Source organism: Pollachius pollachius (assembly GCF_949987615.1).
Source record: "Pollachius pollachius genome assembly, chromosome: 13".
NCBI classification, from domain to species: Eukaryota; Metazoa; Chordata; class Actinopteri; order Gadiformes; family Gadidae; genus Pollachius; species Pollachius pollachius.
In genome coordinates, this window is record NC_136946.1 from 9,161,049 (window position 1) to 9,188,650 (window position 27,602).

Here is a 27,602-nt window from a genome sequence, read left to right on the forward strand (position 1 = left end):
CCCCAATGAGCCGGTAAGGCCCGGGGGGTCTCCCATCTGCGCGGCGTCCTGCCAACAGGTGGCAGGAGCGGCAAGTGGCAGGTGGACGGCAGCTGCGGGCGGCGGCGCGGCGTGTGTCCAGCTGCGGAGTGGCGACTAGCTTGCCCCCCGCCTCCCACCCTCCAGCCTCCACCCAGAACCCCGACTCGCTAACAACAAACACACCGCGACGGCACGCTCGCCCACCACCTGTCCTACTCCTCCTCCTCTTCTCCCTCCACCCCCCCACTGCCGACCGAAGGAGTTTGGACGAGTGTGGAGACAGACTGCAGGCGCTAGGTAGGCCCTCTCTCTGAGGGGAGGAGAGAGAGGAGGGAGCACACTCACACACACAGGTATACAAACACACACTCACACACACAGGTATTCAAACACACACACACACGTATACAAACACACACACAGGTATACAAACACACACTCACACACACACAAACACACACACACACACACAGGTATACAAACACACACACACACACACTCATATACAAACACACACACTCATATACAAACACACAGGTATACAAACACACACACACTCATATACAAACCACACACTCGTATATAAAAACACACACACACTCGTTTACAAACACACACACACACACCCAGACACTAATATACACACGCACACACACGCACACACCCACACTCATATACACACAAACACAACCACACACACTCATCCACTGACACATACTCATTCTCTACTAATTCCTTTAGGCCCGGATTTCCGAGGTACAGCTAATTCTATGCACATAAATTACAATAGCAAAAATACGTTTCAGGGAAAAATAACAAAGAACTTTCTTTTTTCCTGCATCGGTCTGACAAAAAACTTTCTTTGTTAATTGTTGTAGTCCTGTTTTCTACCCTTGTCTTAATCTGGTACCGCATTTGAGATAAACCCAGAGTAACCACTGGCCGATAGAGCAGATCGCGAGATAGAAATCCTGAAGAGGGAGATAAAGAGAGATGGGGAGAGAGAGAGAGAGACACTGGGGAGATGGCCCCACCGAGAGGATTAAGGGTGAGGGAGGGGATGGGATGGGGGGGGGAGTCATGGTTTCTGGTGGGCGGTGGATGATGGTGTTCGGGGCAAACAACCCAAACACTCAGCCTTCCATCAGGTGCTGTCGGTGGTGGGCTTTGAAGTGCCCCTGGGAGAGCTCTCTGCTCTCCCAGGGTGAGGGCCCCGTGGAGGGGCCGCCGAGGAAGACGAGGAAGGGGAGGAGCGGGAGGAAGGGGAGTGGGGGATTACACAACCCGCCTACTCACTAAATCCCCCTGCAACCACCCGGCAGCCAATCAGTCCTTTTCCACTAATGACCTTTTGCCTATTATTTAGGGAGAGGGTGGTGGAGTGATTGTGTGGAGGGGTGGGGGGTCCGGCTTATCTGCGACTCACATCTTCCATCTTTGCAGCCGGGGGGGGCTCGGGGGGGGGATTGAGTGTGCGAATCTGCCGTCACCACCACAGCCAATTAAAAGTTCAACGGAAGGAGATAAAAATAGAAAAAAATAAAGTGAAATTAGCGACTCCAGCGCGATGAGAGATCCGCCATGTCTTTGTTTATGGGGGAAGCGAAAGTGGGGGAATTGATTGGTTCGGTCATTTCTGGAGTGTAGCATCGCGCTATCTGCTAGTATCGAGGGTGGAAAGGCTTTTTCCGAAGACGTCGGTTGACCAGGGCTGAGCTTCAGTTCAACCCTTTATTAACAAAAACTTAAAGCTTGACGCTTCACAACTCCCAATCGCACCACATTAGCTACAAACGCAAGTTGCGCCCGCTGGCCAGTTGGGGGCACTAGAGAGCAAAGACTCACCCAAAAATCACTTCTCAAGGTCACGACCAGGCTTCAAACTTCCGCATGAAGTGCGGGGCTGAGTAACCATGACCCAAACAGAGCCCTGAGCACTGGGCGAAGAGCTGCACAAGTGTGGGCGTCCAACATGAAGTCCCTGCTGCTCTCGCTCTCTCTCTCCTGCTGGGAGTTTCAGCCCACGGTTCGTGTAAGAAGCTCAGCTTGTGCACATCCCGGAGTCTGCATTAGCCTTGCCAAGTGTGGACACACACACACACACACACAGACACACTCTCTCTTTCTCAGGGCCGCAACATGTCAGTTCATCTCAGTGTGAGGATGGACCCCAGAGCTTGCTCTGTAGCGCAACACCCCCCCCCCCCTTTCATTATGGAAGCCCAAAGCAGAATCCCCTCCCCCCCCCTCTCCTCCCCACCACAACCCCTCTTTACACACACACACACACACACACACACAAACACACACACACACACACACAAACACAGCACAATGCCCGCAAATACAGTACAAGCACCAGCCACCCATTGCCCACGAGCTGATCTCCTCCACTGCACTTGACGTGCAGCTGGAGAGTGTGTGCTAGTCAGACAAGACTTCGAAAACTATGAGAACGAATAACTAAAGGCATTCCAAAGATTTTTTGGATGGGACATCAGCCAGCATTCTTTAGCAGATCACCTATAAACAGGCCCACAGGAAGACTTTGGGGTCTTTACCAATCTCCCCCCCCCCCCCCTAAACGTAAGACACAACACTCCTCCGGCATTGCTCTGCTCGGGGTTTGAGTGGCTGGCAGGTAAAGAGGTTTTTTTTTGACATCCCTCACTCCGCGGCTGGCCCTTATCGAAACAGCAGGTCTTCAAACGACCCACAAGAAAGCGAAAAAATGCGGAAAAAAAATATGATATTTTTTGCTACCCAATTTCAAAAAAAAATCCTAATCCTTGCAACTTTCAATTTGGCCAGGATCGCGTATGAAAGAAACCCGCGCAGTTGAGGCAAGATGCGAGGGAGAGGAAGAGAGAGAGAGAGCAAGAGGGGAGAGGGGGGAGGAGAAGAAAGGGTATGAAAGAGGGGCTGGGGGAGAGAGAGCGAGTGAAAGGCGACAGGATGTGGCAATGTGACAAGTGCTCGTCAGTGAGCAGCAATGAGGAATAGAGGTAGAAAATGAAGGAAAAGACGAGCAGAAGGAAAATAAGCCAATTATCTGTACGAGGAGTCCAACAGTCAGGGAGAGGAAACCAAGAGCTGTCTGCTCTGGGGCCGATAACCCTCCCCCACGACCCACACACAAACACACACACCGTCACAGCGTGGTGATCCCTCAGGGTCACCTGTTGGCAAAAACAGACGGCCATGAGCACCTTCGGCATGCTTTTTCTGAGTCCAATTTTTGTTTTACCTGTTACGGCGAGGACATGTGTGGGGATGATCACCACACACACACACACACACACACACACACACACACACACAAACACACACACACACACACACACACACACACACACACATTCAAAGATACCCATTCCAAAAAAAGTATATACCCCCACTCACACATACCCATTCCTTAAAACAACCCAGCAGAATAGAGACGGAATTATTGAGTGCAATTGACCAATTATCTAATGAATTAGGCATAATGGAAAATACTGACCTGTTGCCTTGGCACCTCAAACAATATTTATGGCGGAGCTTAAACCAAGTGTTAAACCGCTCGACCAAGCTATCGGCGGCTACATTTTACTTTCCAATGAAATCACAACCACCGCTTGCTTAAACCCCATTGAGGTAGATTACTGAGTTCCACAATAAGAATGAACACATTCACGCCCACGCATTAAAAACCGACCGCAAGCCCACCCGCTCGCAGGCCGAGTGTTGGTGAACGCGAATGTTGCTCTCAAATTAGCGCCAAGCTGTCTCGCTTACCACTTTCAACACGCAAAGTGACCTCACCCGGCAATTATGTGAGCCAATCAGAAACGTCAAATACATTAACCCCTTGTGTTGCACTATACCCTCGAGATCCCTCCTATACTGTCGGAACCCATCGTGTGCCAATTGCCGCCGTCCAGGGTTTCAGACATGCACAGCGTCGCACAGTCCTGGCCTCCCGCCCTGTGTCTCACTCTCTCCGTGTGAGGTCGCCTGGTAACACACTGTACACCCCATGGAGGCAAACACTCTCCAGCGGCGTAATGGCAGGAATGACGGCAAGGGGCTTTACTTTTTGATTGACTTCTGAAACGGGGGAATTAGCGCGCGACGGAGCTCGTGCACGAAAATGGCTGGCGGTATTTTTAGACTGTGCCCTTTTAGACCGCAACTTGAAAGCACCCCGAAACCAGAAGCAAAACAACTTGGAAAACGACCGGGTGTGGGACTGTGCAGCGATATTTCAGGCGGCAGTCCCCTCATCTTCATTACATTCTGCGTAAGTAGGTAAATGTTTATGTGTCACTGAATGTCAATGTCGCACTAAGTGCTCACCGCTCCAATGTTATTCGCAGAGAATCCAATCAGTCCCAGCGAGAACATCTTGGCCAGTGATGTGCTAATAAACTCAGCGGAAGATAATGAAAACCAAAGCACCGCTTTGAAGGGAAGTTGGAAAGTAGTAATTTAGCAGCGACGTGTCGTCTAGTCTCTTCCAAACACGGGTAAATTACCATTAGAAAAGTCTTGCAGCATGTTTTCCAAATATCCAACGTCAAGGGCATTAAAAGGGTGCTTAAAAATGGTATGGCTACGGCAGGGGAATTAGCCACTTACGAATGCAAGTCAGAATCAAACAAAGAAAATTGTGTTTTAGAAGCCTGCCGCACATCTGGTATGGCAGTCCAATCCCAACTCCACTCATACACCACCAAACAGGCCAAGGATTCTCTTTCCTTTTATTCGCTCCTCCTGTGAAAATGATGCTTACTTTGCAATATTTAAAATCCCATTAGTCTCTCAAGGTTCTCAACCTTCCCACCGGCGCCACTCCTTCAGTCTTTAATCATGACATCAGCTTCCAGAAGACCCCGTGCCCAATTATTGGGAAAGGACTCATCCCGAACGGACACCTATAATGTTTATTAAATCAATTACCCCGGCCGTGGCGGGGAGGAGGTGTTCTCCGTGGTGGGAGGGTAAAAGGGAGGGGAGGCCATGGCTAAAATACTTTTATTCCCCTCCAAAAGTGGTCTCCCCCGGGCCCCCAAGTAGAGCAGGGGGAAGTGAAGGGAAATGAGGAAAAGACGTGTGGCTGTGTGTGTGTGTTGGTGTAAAGAGACATGGAAAGGTGTGGGTAGGGAGATGTGTGGTGGGTAGATGGGTCGGTGGGGGGGGGGGGGGGGGGGGTAAATGCTTTGTCCCCCTCTCTCTTTTTCAACAGCCAGGCACTGCCACCAGAACTTTCCACTTTTTTTTCTAACACATTTTGTTCAAAAAACTATTTGATTATTATAAACGATGAATATTTATAACAAGCCCGATCCAGGACAGTTGAAGTGCCAGGCTATTAAAACGGCCCGGTAACCTTGCTATTTAAACTACTTATGGTGGTTACTCAAATGACTTTATTGTAAATGAGCTGCTGGCACTCTGGGATGAAGCGTGTAAGTCTTTTAATCTCGACAGGTTTCTGCTGAATGTCGGAGAGATCGCTAAATACCAGAGATAACACTGCACTGGATTCATTCCAAGTGCCATTCCACCCTGCATTAGACACTTCTGTCTGTCTGTTCCTTCACAGGGGCAGAGTGAGCGAGCGACAGCCAGGAAGCCAGCGAGAGAGAGAGCGGGGAGTCGTGAGAGATAAAGGCGGTGAGCGAGGTCGTCGTGGGGGGGAGGGGGGAGGCAGGGGGGGGGCTCACAGCAGAATAATAAAGGTCGGCGTTGATGGAGAAGTTGGAGCCGAGGTGCGCAGGCAGCCAGCGGCATCGCCCTGTCTGGCGGCGGCCAGGTGACGCTAATGCCGGGAATTAAAAGCTCAAGTCAACGATGAAGGGCACATCCAAAAGCTAATAAATAATGCAAATCCAGTCTTAAACGCCTCTCATAAACCCTCCAGAGCTTAGAGGGGGCGACAGTGATTGACCCTCGTTACCATGCCGGAGAGCAGCAGAAGAAGAACCAAAGGAAGGAAGATGCATGCTGGGAACAAACGATTGCAAGGACGCTGCTTAAAAGAATGCTATGTGTGTATACCTCACAAGCGCCGCACGCAAAGACACTGCTTGCTGCTAGACGACATACCCGGGGAGAAGAGAGAAGACAAGAAAACGACCAAAAAAGAGAGCAAAAAAATCCAAAATGAGCGGTACCGCATTCAACCCGGTGCCAGCGCTGTCTACATCAATCACACGAGGGTGTGAGCCAAATGCCAGCAATCAGCTGCCATCTTGACAGGCTTGCCTGCAAAGGGGAAGAGCTGTCGCCGTCTCCTCACTCGCCTGGCTGTGGTATATATGCGGAGAAGGCTGCTTGTCACTTGGGCAGGGCTGCCGTTCCCCCTCCCTCTCCCGGGAGGACACGGGCGCACACAGCCCCCCTTTAGCGCATTGTTAGTTTGACTGATGTTAATTACAGCGGAGAGCCTGCAATGCTAATGCGGCGTATACCTGCCGCGAGATGAGAGCGGGTGTGCTCGGAGGCTCCCGGAGAGCGAGGCAGGGCCGCCGTGATTGGAAGTGGGCTAGCTACCCGCCGACGCCACGGAGAGCATTGATCGCAAACAGTGGTGTATCCAGGTCACATTTATTTTTTATCCTGAAATGAGAAAAAATAGAAAGGCAGCACAAAATTGACACACCAATGTGATTCCCTCATCTCAAATCCCTTTATTTTCTCAAAGACGTCCAATCAAAGCGCACAGAGAAGGCGCCATCGACTTCCCGGGCACAGCGGTTCCTGTCACATCGTCGCCACGTCTCCGAAACAGGCACGCCAAAGTTAAATTGATTGATGACAATCCCGCGAAAAAGCCCTCGGCAGACAATGGCGAATCACGCCTCGGTCCACCTAATCACATTTCCGTCTAACCAAACAATGGGGGCCAATTAAATGGTTCTTTGAACATCATCTCACCCAGCAGACTCGACCGCATCCCCGACTCCAGTCGTTAATACTTAATGGAAGGGAGCGGGGAAAAGACAGAGGGTATACACCTGGGATTAGGGTAATGACAGAGTTGTCTGATTGTAACATGCTTGGCCATCAGACATCTTTTGTTCAGACGGGCTAATACTGAGGTGTCTCAACGGGGAATTATTAGGGCTCCGTTGTGTGAAGGGTTGCGGGTTCGATTCCTCAGCTCATCATAACAGGATAATGTGTTGCGGGAGGTGTCAAAACACTTCAATGATCAATGACTGTATATTCTTCTGAGAGGGTGAGCAAACGATTAGCAAAATGTCGTTGACACATCCCTCAACACATTCTTCATTAATGATGAGCTCAGGAGTCGAACCCCGCAACCTGTCACACAACAAAGGCAGGATTTTGAATAGTTCCTGACCTCCTGACTATATTAAGCAATACCACTGTCGGAGCCTTATAATATGTCTCCTCCCGCCCACTCTCCCCCATGAACGTGTTGTCCACGTTCAAGGTCTGCCGTCTGAATTTAATAATGCGTCCAGGCCACACACACACCATCAGTGGCCTTCCTAGAAGAGTCTGATTAAAGTTGTTGTGATGTTGCGTTCTACACCGTCCACTTCAATTCAACTAAAATCTACTTGCGATAAACATGACCCCAACTCCCGCCCAGAAGGCTTCTAGTTCTACTCTCCTGTATCAAAGTATGTGTCCAACTGCATCAAGTCCAACTCCAATCAGTTTTAGTTGTGAAGGCTACGATGACTTCAACTTCAATGGGGTCCGTCGCGGCGGGAGACAACATTTCAATCCCAATTAACATTCCCTTTTCATCTACACCATAGAACAAACGGATTGCCGACATTAAACAAATGTTTCAGATCATACCGAGGCTCGAGTCTCTGCTGATGAGCTGGCAGACAGCTTTAACAACAGCCAAATGAACCCACAGCAGAAATCAAACCGATGTCTGGCTAATGTGCCATTTCAATGCAAATAGTCATTCTGCTGTCGCTAGTTAGTTTCTCCACTCTGGGGCACACGGATCATCAAAGCTAGCTCGGCGTGCATGCGAAAAGGAGCGGTTCTGAATGCCACCAGAGTGTTTGAAGTTTGGCTAAGCAAATGAGGACAATGTATAAAAGAATCAAAAAAAACATAACAGGCCTCAGATGATCTTGGTCCGGCTTCGCTCCGTGTATGACGAGGAAGAGCTACCGGTGGAGCTGGAGAGCGACCGACCTTGTGTTCATACAATCTGAGAGGCTTAACCCAGACATGGATCTGGTTCATACGAGTGCAGGTAACACCTGGTGACCAGGGCTGTGGGGGAGAGTCCTCCTCGAGGTGAGTAAGCAGGCGACAGAGGGGAGACTTTTTGGACTGCCCTCCATGGGACCGGCCCACCCGACCCATACCAATGTGTCCTCAGCATACGGTTGTAATGATCCTATTGGATCCTGGGCCGCAGACCAAAGCGCTTACAAAACAATATTCCTTTTGAAGGCTCGGGGGAACCCTTCTTGTTAACACGATGTAAGGAGCTGGAGGAAGCGGTCAATCCGTGGGAGGGAAGCTTGTCAACTCGCTGGAAACTACGGACAAAGCCTGCTGATTCCCCGGGCCGGGAAGCTAAAAGAGAAGTTGGCTGAAAGTATGGTTGGGTGAGCCAGTGGTTTGCTGTGCCTCAGCCGTACTATTTCATATCATTGGTATTCTGTGGGGTTTGTGAGCGCAAATCCATACTATTGAACTGTTGGGTTGCCCAATAAACTATACCGTTGTCTCAATCGCAGCCTCTTAAGTGGCCGAGGCAGAATTTAAAGTCCTAAAAATGATCTACGAGGATGTTAATTGTTGTGGTGGCGTTACACATCCTGACGGAGAATGGTGCCCTTGGCTCTCTCGTGTGCAGCGGCAGTGAGTTTGTTTTAATTGACGCAAGCCATCATGGCGATGGTCAATCAATAACTATGTTAGCCGGCATTAATTAGAGCATAAGGTACAGGGAAAACGGCGTCCCGTGCAAAAAAAATCATAAAGATGTAAGTCATGCTCGTTAATGCCAAATCACTGTGACGAAGCGTTAATTCCTTCCACTGACACGGCTGGGTAAATACGCAGACATTTGATGAATAATTGAGCGGCGCTTATCTATGGAACAAAATGTGTCGTTGTCTTAAGCGGATAAGGAAAACAGGGACCCTTCGTCTTCACGCTTGGAGAATCTCGCTAAGCCCTTCCAACGTGATCTATAGCCTCCCTTCTTAAAATAATAACGCCAGAGAAAAGGGTCGGAAGGGGACACGCACACAAACCTCATCAAATGTGTTTGGATTAAATTCGGTCCCCCTGGTGGCATACGGACAGCTGATGAAGAGAAATAAAAAAAATGAAACAATTTACCGCAGCCGGGGCCTGCGGTACACCAGGAAGTGCAATCAGCAGCAACCGACACCCCCCTTCTCCTTCCCCCCACCCCCTCCCACCCCCTCCCTTGTGATGGATCCCTGGGACTTTGTTAACAGACCCCCGATCTGCCTCGGAGAGGTGCACCGGTGGAACAAGGCGGAACAAGCGCTTGATAACAAGCCATGAATTATGCAACTCCGGACGCACGCAGGCTTCCCCCGCCCCCACCACCACCTCCACCACCGCCCCCACCACCACCCTTCCCCTTCCCCGAGCTCCTTCCATGAATAGCCCCAGCTTAACCACCGGAGAGGTCCATAATGACATGCATGGGCTTTACCCACAGACACGTTCTCTCGCTCCTCAGGTGAAGTGAGGCGTCGGATACCGCTCGCACGGGGAATGTTTACCCATGACTGGCAGGTGCAGATGGGTGTATTCACCTGCATGTGAAATAACAGCATGGGTAGGAGCCAACCCCCCCCCCACCCCCCCCCCACGACCGACTTAAAAGAGGGGATGGGGAGTCGTCAGGGGATTGGAAAGCAAGCTGTTGCAAAAAGGAAAGACTGGAGCCAAGTCGGAAGTAAGGCGGGCTGTGTCCGCAGAAATTCCTCCTGCTGTATGTATTCACACACACACGCACCAAACGCACTTTTATCTCTCACACACACACACTTCTATAACAGACACACACACACACGCAGGCAGCTAGTCTTTGCTGAGGTAAGCGTGATAGAAGACAGGATTATTGTGCTAACAGATTATTTGAAGTTAATTAGAACAGCTGCCGTGACAAACTACTAACAAAATCTCATTTCCAGGAACAGCAGTCTTAGAATAAAATGCCTTAAACAAGTGAAATCGGTTATCGCAAGACTTGCCGGTGATGAGTAAACAAAGCCTCCATCATTGCAGGCCTGGCCTAGACTTTAAAGCGAGCCACATCCCTAACCCTAGCCCATTGATTCTGCCGCCTCGTCCCCTCTATGCATCAGAGTTAGTGCTTTCCTTCATCATCCTCTTCGTCAGTTCTTTCTTCTCGCTCACGCTTCTTGACACTCGTGAAAAGAAAAGAAGATGATGATTGTCAATCATGTTTTTTTGTTTGGCCTTGGATCAGTGGCTGAGGCGAATGTCTTTGACTTTGTAGAGCGATTGCCGGATGAAATCCTTTGCTGAAACTTAGAAATCCAGAGGAACTGCCACTAAACTATTTTCCTTTTGTTCTATGTTTACGTTTGGTAGCACAATTAGCTTGAAAAGCCACAAATATTCCCCCAAGAAGCATTATTGCGCCTATTTGATTCCTCTCGCTGCACATACAGGGAATCCGTCTTGAGCAATTTAAACTGCTTATACTTTTGGGAACTGAAATATGGCAGTACGCAACTTAAAAAAATGCACCAAGGTACAAAATATTTTACAGAAAAAAAAGATACCTGGCTTAGATTTCATTGCATATCAGCAGGATAGATAATACTCTCTTAAATAAATAATAAGAACTTTTCTGTCTTGGTGGAAAAAAATATATAGTTTTGCCTGCACTTACAATAAAAAGATCATCCCCAGCACAAAGATTAATATATTGAATCACCTCAAATAGAAGGGGCCGGTGTTGATTAAATAACCACTAAAGCTTTTAAAATATTGGGTGTCTTCGTTCAATACGGCACAATGTTAATTGTGATTTCACACATCGTCATTTTCCATGAATAAAGGTCACATTTCCCATGCCTCCGTCAGCTCAATAAGACTCCCCTTTCCCAAGAAGTGCAAACCACTACTGGTGCTAGGACTCAGCAGTACTCAGCACACAGTAATAACTATGCAAGGCTATCTATTGTTATGGCTATCCCAAAAGTGACCTAGAGGGATATAAGGTGTATTAGACGTTATACTGTTGACGTTATCCTATAGTTTTGTCACTTATGAACTCAGTTATTTCTTATTATTAATATTTATTACAAAATGATCTCTGTACAGCACTTCGGGCGAAGTTTGTCTTCCTACAGATATGTTTTGAAACGGGAATATTTTTAAATATATTTGCGGTTCGATTTTTTTTAACTTCTGTGCCTACACAAAAACCTACACGATGACCGTATATGGTGCTATGTAGACCCACCTCGGAGCAGGTCAGGAGTGGCGTGGGGCCAACTGTAGGTCCTGATCAGCTGCCAGTCAAAGTCGTCCTCCTGTCCCTGGCGGTAGTCACACAGGCTGGCGTCCGAGTCCTCATCGAAGGTGCAGCCGCCTGAACACACACACACGCACACACACACACACACACACACGGGAGACAGAACAAAATGAGGACCCTGAGTAGAAAATCACACATCACAAGTAAAAAGAAAATCACCCACCCAGAAGCCTTTCCCAAAAATGAAAATCACACTGTATTCCCTTTGTCTGCTGCAGCTGGTAACTTTTAGTATGGGCACACTGCGGAAATAATCGCTCGGGATCGATGCGACATCGCAGCAGGAGGAAAAAAAACATAAATGCCTTAATACATCAAATCCCGGAGAAAGCTTTCAGCTAAAAGCTAAATTACAGCTAATGGTTGGAGCCGGCTGTCACACCGTGACCCCGTCCATCCCAGCAATGGTAGCCCTGCTGTGGGTAAGACAAATGCCACATCCCCCCCAACGTCACATGGATGGATGGGGAATTATGGGTCTCAAGGTGCTTTCACCGCCAGGCTTTTAAGGCTAACCCAGACCACCGAATTAACCACCTTCGGTTGAATCTCGGCTGACTGCTACTATTTATTAAGTCTGAGGGGGCAGGTGCTAAAACATACACACACACAAACACACACACACAAATTGAAAAGTTTTGCAGCTGTGAACTTTGACATCACGTCTACGTTAGGCTTTTAACTCTTGTCAGGGTGAAGGGAGGGCTAGGGCCTGTTGCAGCTTACTGCCGACACAAGACAACTTGAAAGCGAATCATGCAGGTCGAACGCATGGTCATCCACACACATCAGTGATATCTAGGATGTCTGCTCTCCAATTACGACCATTTCTGCCTGTTAAATTTGGATGAAATCATCTAACACCGTGAGACAACGCCATCTCCAGCCAAGACGGGACCCGAGTCGTGAATCAAAAAACCAAGGTCTCTCCGTCCGTTTTTTCCGTATGATTGCAGAATATATTTTTAATCAGTTCCGAGCAACATCACTGCATAACATACCAATGCGGCGCTACACTTTCACAAGCTCCTCGCTCACGCTCTCTCTCTCGCGTTATTATTATTAGACCTTATTTTAAGCTGTCTAACACTTTCGGCAATTACTATCTGACGAAGAAATATGGCAAAGTCTACACTTCCTTCCCCCCCCCCCCCAGGCCCGAGGCCGGCCGCGTGTTTCTTGGTGTGTAAGCAAATCAGGGTCTCTCTGTCCCAGTGCGCCTGGCGTCTCGTGTGGCTGCTGCCGCATGGGGTGACATGGCGTGCTGTGCCTCCGGCCACGGGTATGAGGATGTGATTGGAGGAGAGGGGGGGGGGGGAAGGGAAGGGGAAGGGAAAACGCGAGAGCGCCCTGCGGCGGGGATGGGGACTTGAGTTTGAGAAGTCTTTTTTTCGCACCCGCAAGCAGTGACAGAGGAAGCGTCACCAGTGGTGCTGGTGTTCTTCGTTAGAACTCAACTTTCCCATGCTCCTTTGCTCCCGGCTCAACACCTCGCCTGCGGGGAAGCTAAATAAGCTGCTCTGGTCGCGGCAGAACAAGCAGCACGCAATTAGGAGCAAAATGATCCGCCTGTTTGTGTATATGTCTGTGTGTCCCAGGAGTTCTGTAATGTTTGTGCATGTGTGCGGGCGTATGTGTGTGTGTCTGCATGCAAGTGTACGCGTGCGTGCGTGCGTGTGTGTGGGAGCCATTGGAGGGAAGGGGTGGGGCTGTTTGCTCACTCCCAATGGAATCAAACCTTAATGACTCATATGCATTTGAAACAATACACATCAGGCTCAGGAAGTATTTGGTATTTACCAAGGCGACCGAAAAACACAACAACGGCGGCGCCGCAGCCACTAGACACACAGAGACGCAGCGACTAACGCCACCGCAGGAAGCACGACCACGCCGTTCTCCACGCGACGCGGCCAGGCTTCCAGAGAGGTAATTGGCTCATCAGAGGAGATTGCACAGGTTCCAAACCAGCCCCTGAGCAGCAGCACGCCGCCACGCCGATAACACAGGGGGTCCGCACCGAGGGGGAGGAGGGGGCGTACACACCGGGGGACAGGAATAACTATGGAGGGCCGCCATCACGGCCGACACGCCTGCCGGGGGCCCCAGGGGGAAACACGGAGGTGTGGGTAAGTGTGTGTGAGAGAGGGGGGGAGACGGCGGAGGCAATTTGCCGAACGAGGCTCCCTGTGTTGTTTTGTTTTGCAGAAGGGGAAATGTACTTGATTTTTGTTGTTGTTGTTGTTTTTGTTGTTTGTTTCTGAGAAGGGTGGTGGTGGTGGGGATGGTGGAGGTGGTGGTTGTTATGGTGGTGGTGGTTGTGGTAGCCGTTATGGTGATGGTGGCACTGTTGGTGCTGCTGCTGTTAGTGGTGGTAGTTGTTATGGTGGTAATGGTGGTGGGGCTGGTGGTAGTGGTGGTGGTGGTAATGGTGTTGGGGGTGATGGTGGTAGCTGTTATGGTGATGGTGATGGTGGTAGTGGTGGTGGTGTGATGTCTCTCGGTTGGGGTCTATCTTTAAAGAGCTCCTACCGAACAGGAAGTTGAACGACTTGTTCCCTGAATCAAGTGCACTCGTTGTCCTTTTGAAGTGTGTGTTAGTGTGTTTGGAGCATTGCATCTCACCCCACAACGTCGGCCAGCACTTCAGAAACGCTGGTACACAAGGGGAGGGTGTGTGTGTGTGTGTGTGTGTGTGGGGGGGGGGGGGGGGGCACTTGAATATCACTTCAGTGGTTGTTTCTTTATTTCATGGCGAGAAAATAAAACTAGTATCAAATGAAGTTTGACTCACCCTTATTCGTTGCTGCTAGAAAAAAGCATAATGCCAGGGCCGTACTATGTTTGTGAAAAGTAATGACAAGCTGTGAACATTGATTTTCCAATCTAGATCAGCAGAGGCCCCAGAATGTGTGGGAGCAGAGAAAATGAGCATAGAGATGTTAAACCATTTCTTCTTTGCTCTTAATCAATAGTTTGTGTTTTTGCTCCTTCCTCTTCAGCTGGTGCCTTTGTTGCCTCACGAAATTGCTTTGTTAAGTCGGCTAAAAAACAGCATTCCTTTAAGGAGCATCAATGTTCTGCTTCACAGCACAATCTGCCCAAAAAATAAAAACGCCTTGGCCAACTCCTTCCTTGGAAGTAATGCGTAAAAAACCAAAAACTAAGACAAAGACGGTGTGAAAACACAGTGTCTGCCGAGGCCTGGAAGGATCCAGGTCAAAGAAAGCATTGAACGTGTATATATTTCCCGGTAAGTCCGGTAAAACCCTCACCCGGCCACACTAGCGCTATAAGCCATTAGCTAAATCCTTCGGGGGCCAGTTGATGAGCTAATACCTCCGAGCGAGAGGAGTGGTAAAGATGGTGCTGGAGAGAGTGTTGGAGGGAGGAAAGCTTTAATTGAATCCCATTAGTAGCATTTTGGAAGGATCAAAGTCATGCACCAGCAGAGGGAGTTTAACTGCCGAGAGGGTCCCTGGGGCGAGACGAAGAGCCCCCGGGAGGGAGATAAACGCCGAGAGGTATGGAGAGAGGGGGGTGACCAGTGCTGCCAATGCCAGCGCCACCAACGCTGTCTCCGTCCCACTTGCCGGGCACGTCGTGAAATATAGTCCCTGATGCAACGAAACGTTGCACAGGGGGATAAAAAGTACTTTCATGGCGGGTTTTTTAGGCTGCGAGAGAGAGGTAGAGCGAGAGAAGAAAGGTTGAAGGGCCTTTCGACGAGAACAAGGAAAAACAAGAACAAAGGGACTAAGAGGTTTGCATGACGAGGACAAATTGGGGATGACGTGGAGCATTAGTGCAGACAAAGGCATTAGCTGGCTTCCATCGCAATCGGATAGAAGCATTCAAGGAAATCACAGCAGCCCCCGCCCTCCCACATACCCACATTTTCCGCAACCACCACCCCCCATGCTCATATGGGTGGCCCCTGCTGAAAGTCTCTTGTAAGTATATGGTATATGGCTCCCGAATATAGCTGACAAACTTTTTGGGGGAGATTGGCAATGGATACTGTGGACGGCGGCTCCAGCTGGAACCAGATCTCCACGGGCTTCTGCCAGTGTTGACAATGCCTGTCCGTCTGTCCATCTGTCTGCTCGGCTCTTCCAAAAGGACCCCCCCCCCCCCCCCCCCCCACCCACTTTCCAACATCCAGTTTTATATCCTCCCAGAGTCGTGAGTCGGAGACTCCAAACTCAATAAAACCCGCTCATCACAAGGCACGATGACGTCCACGAGTTTTCTTCCAATATTTCCCAAAACAATCAATAAATAAAAGCTAAAGTTTTCCTTGTGGTCCCAGTTAGGTCCCCCTAAGTCCTCCCAGTTAGGTCCCCCTCCCAGTTAGGTCCCCCTAAATGGGACCGGGACCCCACCTCTGATGAACATGTGATTTGTATGGAGGTGAGGGAGAGTGGTGCATCACTGAGAGGGAGTGTGGCGCATCACCCCTGACACGCTATCTCTGCAGAGAAGGTCGGACCGGGGGGACGGGGACGGGGGGGATGAGGGAGACAGAGAGAGAGAGAGAGTAAGGGGGAAAGAGGGGTACTCTCAGTTCATCAATACCAGGGCAGACTGGTCCTTCCCACACTACTCCAAAGGTCATTAATAACGGCCACCGGCCGAGCGGACCACACCTAACATGACAGCCTGCTGTGATGGAGAGGTTGAGGCTGTGTGAGAGTCTACGTGTTTGAGGTTGTGTGTGAGTGTGTGTTCGTGTGTGTGTGTCGTTTGGAGGGGAAGGACACACAAGTCAATGCAAAAGTTTTAAAAAGAGAAGTAGCTCAAATTGTTGTTGTTTTTTTCACCCAAAGGGGGTATCCGTCGGATTTATCACAATATCCACGTCGGAAGGGAGATATTATTCATATTTTGCTACTAGTTGATGGATGGACCCAAGCTTTTTCGTGTTTCTTTGACCTTTCCCGAGGGGAACTCAAATGTAAAGCCAACCCAGACGAGGCGTGTACCTTCTGGCATGTAGTGGTCACATCGGTCTTAATGCATCACCATGGGAACCAAAGGAATAAGAACACAAACTGACACAATGTCGGGCCTGACTGCCAACCTCCCGATATTCTCCAGTGGCTGCTGGACACCCCATGACATATCCAAGCCCATGTCTCTCCACTCCTTCCTATTCTTGTTTCATCTACCCCCCCCCCCCCCCCCCCCCCCCCAAATCAGGGAAAGGATAGGGGTGGAATCAGATGAACCAACAACACGGCCCCCTGCTGTCCCCTCTCTTTCCCCTAAACAACCCCCCAATTTCCCCCCCTACCAGCTCTGCCACCACGGCATGTGATCCGACTTGGTGAACTGGGAGTCAGCTGGGAGTGTGGGAGATTGGCACTGCAGGGCAGACTCTGTTGTGTGAAATTGCTTCATTACTGATCCACAATGCCACAGATCCCCTTACTACCACACAAACCCTGGGGCCCCCAGTGGCATGGGGTTCCCCCCCCTCCCCCCCACACACACACTCACACACACACACACACACACACACACACACACACACACACACACACAGAAACACATGCCGTCGACAAACTCGTGTTGACACCCGAGACCAAAAAAAAAAGAAAGAACCTAATATATGAATACGCTAAAAAGACGTTGTACCAATTACATCGGCTAACAGTTGGTTCGGTTTTTCCTTTTTTCTTCGGAGGCTGGCATAAGGGAGTCGTAAATGGTTCGCCGCCAACGTTTCTCATTAGCGAGCGCTACGTCAGTTCATTTATTTAATTTAATGTATTTTCATATTAAACGTCCTCCGCGAGGACATCAATTACGCGGGGCCGCCGTCTCGGCATTAAGAGGCTGTGGAGGACAGCCGGTCGGCCGCCTCGTTCCATTGTTCCTACCTCGAGTGTTTTAAAGAATTAAATAATGAAACCAACTCGTCCGGCGAGACTGAAAAGCTGATTAATTAGGAGGCTTGTCTGCGTGGCGCCTGTTCGCGGGCCTCAAAGAGAAGCAGAGTAAGGGAGAATCACTCAGTGGCGTTAACCATGAAAGTTTCATCAAGGCCGTAGCAGCGGGGCCCTCACACATTCCCACGACACACAGTCGGGTTTTCCCTATTTTTTTCTGCACGTTCTTCTTCTTCTTCCTCTTCTTCTTCTTCTTCTTCTTCTTCTTTTCTTTGCTTTGTAGAAAAGGGAAATTTAATTTAAGGCCTGACCTAAATACATTACTTGAAAGCTCCACATGTCTGTTTAGCAGCAATTTAATCACAGTGAAAGCTTATTCATGCCAGACACTGCCCATTCCTTGCCGACGGCATCGCCGGCCCTCTTCACGTGGCTCCGGTTGACAGCGTAATCGCAGCGCCAATCTCACTCGCTCCTAACTGAATAAAACCCTCAAAAACGGAGAAGGGAGAACGCAACGCATGAAATCCTCAAAACTGACAAAAAGTTCCAGTCTCCCTTAACGTCACCCCTTAACCTAACGGTTTCCACGGCTGACGGTTTGCAACAATTTTCGTATGGTAATGGCGTGCATTGATTTTCGAAGCATGATTGCGAGATGGCACAAAATCTCGGGCCCCCCGGGGGGGCCACGCGCTGGCGATTTCCATACAATCACAAGCGTATAGAAATAAACAGAGGTTCGAGCGCAAAGCCGGGCGCGCGCTCAGTGGCGGGTAAACACCCAGAGAGGAGGCGCTGTGTTCTGAACACCGCCGCTGCTGTAGCTGCAGCCGCCGCCCCGTTTTCATTGGTCTACGTGCTTTCTGAGCGCTAGCTCATGCCTCTGTGCGTATGCCAGCAAAGGTGCTCCGGCAGCAGGGCCTGAGATACGCCGCGGGGGGGGGGGGAGATGTTAGGGGGCTCGCCTCTGCCTGCCTAAGTGGCTACAAGAGAGAGCAATAATATAGAATTTGCTAAAGATAAAACCTGGCATGCCATCATTTATTCGGCTGGATCATTTGTGAAATAATATTAAATAAATAATTGGTACCGTTGGAAACGGGAGATGCCAGGAATATCAAGCAGCCACATGCAGGGAGGATGGACGCACAGCCACCACACAGCCTCCACCACCAGCCCCACCAGCACCATCCTGCCGTGCTCACACAGCGTAGCCAAGCCCTGCCGGGGCTCCCAAAACAGAGGCAGGCACCTGTTCTATCGCTGGCCACTGGTTCCTCTGCCCAGCTGCATGCTGGGCTAGACAAAACCAACACTATGGAGCCTTTTTGTCACGCAGTGACATAGGAGAGCATGAGTAATATATGCACTTATAGATTCATTCGCTTCTCCCCGTTCTGACTGTCTGCTGCCCTTTGCTGCGGAGACTTCGTGACTGTGGCTACCAACTATTGCTATTGATTGATGGATCGATTTCTTTCTCAGTAATAATCCTCAATTAAGCACTTGGTCAATGAGATGTCATAAATAATGGACAATGTTCATCTGGCATTAGAAGAGTCCAAAGTGATGTCTTCAATCTGCCTGCATTGTCTGAACTGCACTCCAGCAACACTCAATTATTCATTTTGAATAATTGAGAGGTTCTGGGATATAGAAAAGCTGCCACGAATTTGCATGTTTTTAAGATAAGCTTGGTACTTATTTGATGCTTATTTGATCAAGCATCAATTATTCAACTGAAGAACAATTAATGTGATATATGATTGACGCCTTGGTTCATCAAGTTACTCGTTCTGTACTACAAGACTTGGGAGTCTGTTACATATAAAAGGCCCAGTACGTAAACCATTAATAATTAAAACAACATGTCCTGACTTCCGATTTCTAATACAAAACGTTTACAACAAAGTCCATCTCCAGTAGCATAATGCGGTGCAAAGGAGATAAAAAACCGACAGATATCCATAGGAACCCTTTGAGGCCCAGAGAAACCTGGCGATGTTTCCCTGATACCAGACATACTTGATGAATCGATTCAAAGGTACAGCACTCCGGGGGATGTAGCTGTCAACAGATAGCTCGACAGATTAGCAGAAAACAACATACCTTGAAGCTTTTCAGTCAGTATGTTGCGGTAAGAAAACCCTGGGTCGAGAAACATCCAGCTTTTCCCGTGTTTGTTGGTTAGTGGTGAACAAGGAACAGGCTGTCTGATTTATGCGTCTTTAAGTTGGAATATTAGCATAAAGAATCACATTAGCTACACTTATTTACCCGCTAATCGTTTCTTTTTAGGGGGAAGGCCATTTTTCACACGCGCCACGTGCATGCGTTGCACACATACGTGGTGCAAGCATGTTGCGACACACACGTGGAGCAGCTCGCAGCTCAAAAGGGCTCCATAACCGCAGACATGAAGGCCCCCTTGCAACGGGAATCTGTGATCCCCAAAGAGAGACGAGCGCCGTAGCCGTTTAGGCTTAATTACAGCTAATGCCTCCTCTCTCTCCCCTCCATCTCTCCCTCCCCCCTCCCCCCTCTCCCCTCTCCTCTCCCCATCTCTCCCCCCCTCCTCCACATCTCTCCCTCGCTCCTCCACATCTCCCCCCCTCTCTCCTCGCCGCTCTCTCCTCCATATCTCCCCCCTCTCCCCTCCATCTCTCCCCTCTCTCCTCCACATCTCTCCTCCTCATCTTACCCCTCTCTCCTCCACATCTCTCCTGCTCATCTTACCCCCCTCTCCTCCACATCTCCTCCACATCTCTCCCCCCTCCCTCACCAGACAGAGGGGCGGGGGGGGGGGGCTTTATTTCAGATTCCTCATGGAAACCCTTGATCCTTTCCTTCCGCTGGCATCGTCTCCATTTACTGCTCCCTTCTAATCTGCTCTGCTGTTCTGCTGAATTGAAACCCCCTTGCCCTCCCCACACAGAACCCACCCCCAAACCATGGCCGAGTCTTTATCTCCCGCAGGAAGGGGATATCAAGAAGCTCTGGTGGCGCGTTGGTGCAGGGCTCACCTCCCCCCGGTCTCTCAGGTGACGCATTAGGAGAGGCTCCGAGGCAGTGTGAAGGCACAACGGGGATGAAATGTACCATGGAGCTCCACCCTTAACAAGGGGGCACTTCACGCACACACACATACACACACACACACACACAGATTCACAGCAGCGGTCCCGCTCTTTTGATTCCGCCGGAGAATGAGGAGCCCCAGGAACCATAAAGTCTAAAAATAGATCCAACTGCTGAAATAAGTGGCTTATATGCAAAAAAAAATTGCTGCTGTCCCTTTACTTTGATGAGAAATATATATATATATATATATATATATATATTTATATCTGTCTAGCCCGGACAAACTTGAATGCACATTGGAGCATAAAGGAGATGGTTTTTAGTTCAAACACTCACAGTTATCATTGTACTTTCTCGGAGGAAGGGAGGGAGGGAGGGAGGAGGGTGAAGGGAGAAAGGGACGGACGAATGCATAAAAGGAAGAGAAAAAAAAGTGGATTTTTCCTTCCTTTTCAACTTTCATGAGGCACCTTGGGAGTAAGCAATCAGGGACAGGCTTAAGTGGTCCATCCATAAAGACAAGACTGTAGACAAACACAATACCCTTTTTACTAAGAGACCCTCACTAAATCTCTCTCCGTCACCCACATACACACACACAAATATGCCTTCTTCTTTGGACTGCACCACCATTACAAACCCTCTCTCACGGGATCTCTGCCAAGTGCTCCGACAATATGGAGGAAGCTGGCCGGTGACTTTCTGGAAAGGCTGGCCATGGTCAAGAGGATGAGAGGGAGAGAAGATAGGGGCCTTCGATGGAAGTGGAGAGCTCTCATCTCCCTTTATCACAATGACCGGCACCGGCACCACCACACCACCACCAGTAACCCAAGGCTGCACATGGACTTGGTAAGTAGATCATTAGTCACGGAGTGGAGACACACGGGGCTTGTGTGGGTGCCGTCGACTGGCCAGGGACATGTGGGAAGCAGCAAAACAGGACAAGGGAGGTCTGAGAGTACGGGGAGGTATGTAAGCTCCTGCATAATAGGAAGCCCCCATGGGATGCTTAAGGGGGCAGGTATAGCCCTGTGTGTGCGTGTGCGTGTGCGCGCAAGCATTAGCGCAGCTTTATGGTACGGATATGAATGCATCCAGCGCAATAAACCAGGCATAAAACTTTATGAAGGTGTAATATCGATTATGACACTTAGTCCGCGATACAGCTAATGCTTTAATGCGCTCCATCCCTCACACTGGAAAGACTTCAAGTGAGACTCTTCCCCCAACGGTCGGGGCACCATCTTCTCCTATTAATAATTACCTTCTGCAAAACAGCTGCCAATCTTTACACATCAATATTAACCACGAAAAAAAACACCAGAAGGTCATAGAGCACCCCCGTGGGCTTGTCGTTTCCGGGGGCAGAACCTGGCTGGCCACGCTCCCCGCTCGATGTATAATGCATGGGAAGCCAACGCTAAGCTGGGAACTGCAAAGCCCCTCGAGGCCCTCCGAGGAACACTTGACTTTCAGGGCCTCCTGATCAATGCAGATCTTGGATAATGACCGATGACTGGCTGAACTTTTTTGGTTATCTCGCGTGGGCTGCATGCCCCCCTCCTGTGTTCCCTTCCCTTTTCCTAACCCGTCTTCAAACCATGACTTTGACACCGTGACTCGGAGCTAAATCGATGTAGGACAGCATGAGACGCAATCATAAAAGTGGCTAATGTGGACACTATAAGCTGTGGGGTCGCCTAATCCTTCTTGATACGGTCACATTGACACATCGACAAGCAAACCGTTAGGGATTCAATTAAAAACATTCAGGAGATACTTATGTTGTTGCAAAGGTGTGTGTGTGTGTGTGTGTGTGTGTGTGTGTGTGTGTGTGTGTGTGTGTGTGTGTGTGTGTGTGTGTGTGTGTGTGTGTGTGTGTGTGTGTGTGTGTGTGTGTGTGTGTGTGTGCGTGTGTGGTGTACATCCTTCTCCCAGGATGTACACCACACACGAACACAGGAGGGGGGCATGCAGCCCACGCGAGATAACCAAAAAAGTTCAGCCAGTCATTCACCACATTCAGGATGAGGGTGAGAAAGAAAAATACCAGAGATATATATATATATACATTTTTATCTACAGCAGCGTTATGTGAGCATGAAAAGAAGCATAAAATAGTACAATGCCACTTCTTCCCAGCACAAATTAAACGCTGGCCTGGAGGTTGTTCCCTTTTCATACTTGGAGGTCTACATATCTGAGCGATAACATGTCCTTTAAAAGCATTTCTTAACAACCTCTTTGATTTTCTGGTTCAACTTGTTGAAAAACAAGTTGAACCAGAAAATTGTATGCATGTATTGTATTCGGCCCTTGCGGTAGAATACAAATAAACAGGTTAATGTAATCAATTAAGATGAGGGAAAGGACTCATCAACCTTAGTTCTGAAGGTAGCAGGAAAATGGAATGTTGCCCGTCTGTATCCAGCATCGGTGTGTGGTAATATATTTGTGTAACTTAGATCTGTGATTTCCTCCCACGCCTGGGCTCATAAAATGAAGGTTCACATCTCAGTGTAAATAAATAAATAGCTTTATAGCAAGCAAACAAATATAGAATGTTTACATTCCTGAAGCAATTTTTCATTCCCCAGATGTTATTTATCACGCCTCACTAAGCAGGATGTATGAAAACATTTACAATTTAGATTGTCATTTGAAATTGCAGGATGTGACATGATTGCATCTAGAGTTGACACTGCCGTCGCAGGGGAGAGAATACATTTTCTGTCATTTCAGAGACATATCTTATCACAGCTGTGTCAAACAGCCAGAACAGAAAACATAAGAGTGCACAGTGCACACTTTTCTCACACACACACACACACACACACACACACACACACACACACACACACACACACACCTTTTGCAGACTTATTCTAAAAAGTAGAATAGAGATAATTCGGAACTACACAGATTAATGATGCACACTTAAGACGATCCAGACTGAACTCCTCAAAAGGAAATGCGCCTGCACTTAATTTCACACGTGTGCAAACACATGTATGTGCACACAAGAGGCGCCCCACCTACACACTTAGACACACATGCTAAGGCAGGGAAGAAGCGTGAGATAGATTGAAAGGCTTGGCCACCAAGAAGCTGGTGTAGAAACCCTCAACAGGGGGTCGAGCGCGGACGAGGTTCTGATGAAAACACAGAGGGAGAGGAAGAGCGATAGAAGGGCTGCGTCTTCCTCTTTTTTTTTTAAAAGCAGGAAACGGCAACAACAGGTGGCAGGTAGTGAGGAGGCGATCAAAGTGCTGTATGTAACCCAGAGGTCCTATTCTTAATATAAGTTCTCCTCTGCTTCTTTATATGGACAGTCGGGGTGCGGAGTGCTCTGATGCTCGCCTGGCTTCGCTCTCCTTCTGCTACTACTGAAATCCCTCTGAATCCATCACACACAAAGCGGTCTAGAAGACACACGTTTGCTTGCATCATCGGCACCAACGACACCGCCACCGCCGTTCCCTCGCGGGCGTAAGGCAAACATCTGCTTATCAACACCCAAAGAGTATAAATAACAGGAAGGACAAGCGGAGAGGAGGGGAGGGGGATGAGACAGTGGGCTGTTTGAGAGGGTGGGTGGTGGTGGGCGAGCCGGAGTGGGGAGGCGGGGAAGCAATGGTGGCGAGGAGATCTCGAGGCGTCGCGAGCGCGTGATGAAATCCAGGATGTCTTTCATGCAAGAGCGTTGGAGTCAGCTGGGGGTACTCAAGTCACCGCACTTCTGGCTGGCAGGGCGGAAGGAGACGAAACCAAAGGAGGAAAGAAGGGGCGTTTTAAGCCGCGATCTGGAAAGGCTTGAAGCTGAGGAAATGGGAAAGGGACTGTTCTTTTGGGATGATCTTGTTGGCGCCGGGGGAGTCGGAACATGCGTCCTTGGTTTGTACCCCACGAGGGACGGGGGCGGGGTGGGGGGCGATGCCGGCGGAAGATGCTACGGCGCTACTGCGTGCATCAGCGGTATACCCTGTTTTTGAGTTGTTTTGAAGACACTGGGGGCTTGATTCGATCTCTGAGTGCTACATAAGGAATACATGTGGAGTGAGAGAGGAGGAGTTAAACGAGGGGATGAGGGGGGAAAAAGGGGGTCTCAGGGGTTCTGAGCCAGACTGCCCATACTTTATTCACGTGTGTAACCAGGGGGACTTGTTGCTTTCCATTCCCTCCCATGGTTTTAAACACAATAATGATAATACAAAAATGATAATAGCAAAGATTATATTAACAAAAAATATACAGCTTAGGTTTATCGCTCTCTCTTTGTTAAAATGTAAAATCAGTTACATTTATCGGATACATAAGAAAGGCTGCATTTCTTTCATATTCTATTTAACATTCAACTTATGAAAATTGGTCCCTGCACTTCCAGTGGGTGGATACGGTACAGTTTGTTCTCCAACTGAAACAACAGTGTAGGTAATTTGTCAAGATGAGCCAAAACGATCCATAGGAGCGTGCGTTGGGACAGCGCCCTGTATCGACTGGTAGAAGAAGCAGTCATAAGTCACCTATGTCAGGTTGCTGTTTGACTAAACAAGATAGATGACATGAGTTTTATTCTCATTGAAAAACATTTTAATTTGGGCACTAAAATGTGTTATGATAACATTTCTAGCAAGACATTTGTATTTTATATCCCACATCTTCGCTCAGTGAATGTATGACTTTAAGTTTGTTAAATAACTCAAAGTTTTCTATGGTTGCCATTGTGATCGATCTGGACACTGCTTCCCCTGAAACCGCACAGCGGGTGCAGTTGTGTAGTCATCTGAGTTGTTATTTCATGTAACTGATTTCCAGTTCTTTCTTTCCATAAAAACAAAGATTTTCAAGTGACCCAGAGATGACCCAGAGATTGCTTTGCTCCACCGAGGTTTTGTGTTTTATAAATTCTTTGTTCGCCCAAGAAAAATCATTACAAAGGCAGCCACAAAAGATTTTCAAAAGAAGACTCAAATTATCAACATGGGGCTCATTGACCTGCAGCAATTGAAGCAAACACCATTCAAGAGGCACAGAATGACTTGGGAGTGAGAAAGAGATGTCTAGAGGCTACAGCCCGACAGGGTGATTTAATTAGAAGATGACCTAGGGGTAAAGGACACTTGGGCATGACCTGGAGACTTGGGGTCTCCTTTATATGAAAGATGGCCTCAAGGACACACATTATTATCAATTAAGGGGCTGTAGCCCAGCAAGAAGTCACTCAAAAAGCATCAGCAAATGTGCAATTGAATTGAAAATAAAAGGTGTTAAATAAATTAATCTAAATTAATTGGAAAGAGATGGGAATTTGGCCATTATACCCAACCAAGGGGCGCCATGGGATCTCTTTGTGAAAGGCTTGAGAGTCTCTGCTAAAGAGGGCCCATTCGTAGTCCTGTAATTATCACTATCTGTTGAAGTGCCAACCAATAAATCGCATTTTCATCATCATCGCGCAATGAACAGGTGTGATAAAAATATTGCAAAAGACTTCCTTAACTGCTTAAGCAATTTCCCAAGAGAGAAGGGCTGTTCTACTGATTATCAGCACGGCTGTGAATTGATCGTAGGTTAAGAGGTTGAAGGGCTTCGTACTGATAATCATAGCCGTGCAGATATTCAGTATACCAGCAGTGTGGGTGCCGTTTTTTCGATTAAACTTGTGAGCAGTAAAATTGAACTCGCTGTTTCAGCTGGAATTCGAACACTGAGATTTAAAATGGGGCTGGGCGATTAATCGAATTTCGATCTCGATTTCAGCGTCAAACGATCACAAAACTAATCGAGCTGGATACATATCTGTACATTATTTTAGATTTGGCCATTTTCTTTTTGACCATTTTGTGTATTTTTTGAAGTCGAAATTTCAAAGTTCTTAGTTGCAAAGTATTTTTTGGGAGAGACATGCTGAATAAACACATCATGTTTTCAAACTCCAAAATAATCGTGATTATGATTTTTCCAATAATCAAGCAGCCCTAATTGAAAGTTCTTTGGGCTGAGAGTCCTAGGAAGGAGGGTGGTGGGTTATGACCCGCTGAGTCTTTGTGATACTTTTTTAGTGCCGCTGTTGTCTACAAGCGTTATGATGAGAGCGGTTATGAAATGGTCCACAAACTGCAGCGGTATACTGAGAAGCTTCACCCCTCACTCGTTCATCAGAATAAACCGCTGCCCAGACAGAGCTCCACACAGACACAGACACTAACGCTTTACTATAGGTGTCCGGGAAGCCAAACCCCTCATCTTGATAGCAGCCGGCACTACGAGCCAGGGTTTACTAGCACTGTGGTCCGTGATATAGGTTGTTTTTGGTGAGAATGGTGTACAGTTGTATCGCAATAGTTTTGTTTTTGGACACTATCTTGCGGAATGGGGGAAAAATGGAAACAACTTCAAAAGTAAGTCAAATACATCAACATTGATGTATTAATGAATGTATTAAAGAACGCCACCCATCATTATCCCATTCATATGCAAACTGCCATTCCCCACTCTATTTTACACTTGGATTCAAAAGTCAAACCCCTTTATAATTTAATCCTACGAACACATTTGTGGGATGTTGGAGAGAGGGAGGACCATAAGCTCATCTCCAAGAGGCTGTATGGGGTTGGAGGTTGAATCCACCTGTCTTTTCGCTGGCTCACTTGTTATTGGAAAATGCTGCATACGCGTCACAACTGATACAGAAATTGTTGACGCTATTCTGTTTGTCGTTTATTCGTTACGTGCCTGATGTGAAAAGACCTTGAGTGAATGTCACCGAGATTTCCGCGCTGCTTCTGTCCTCTCGTCTGCTCTTTCTAAGAGGCGGGGCTCAGGCACCGCCACACAACACACACACACACACACACACACACACACACACACACACAGAACAGGTGAAGTGAATGTGATACCCCAGGGTGATGGGTGTTTTGAACTGTTTTTACCAACGACTGCATCATTCTCACCAAAAAGTTGCATACTTCTGTCTGAAAATGTAAAAAAATATCTCTCTGAAAGGGTGCATTCGCATTACTATGCTATTATATTATCGTAATATCAGT

The 27,602-nt window shown here is 48.4% G+C and overlaps 1 protein-coding gene across 1 annotated transcript in view; it reads right to left on the reverse strand.

Moving 5' to 3' along the window:
* ptprua (protein tyrosine phosphatase receptor type Ua) overlaps positions 1-27,602 on the reverse strand; it is a gene marked incomplete at both ends in the record, with an annotated part of 134,799 nt that overhangs the window by 88,173 nt on the left and 19,024 nt on the right. The window contains 1 exon segment of the mRNA XM_079748920.1: positions 11,495-11,623. Coding sequence (XP_079605046.1) covers positions 11,495-11,623 — 129 coding nt within the window.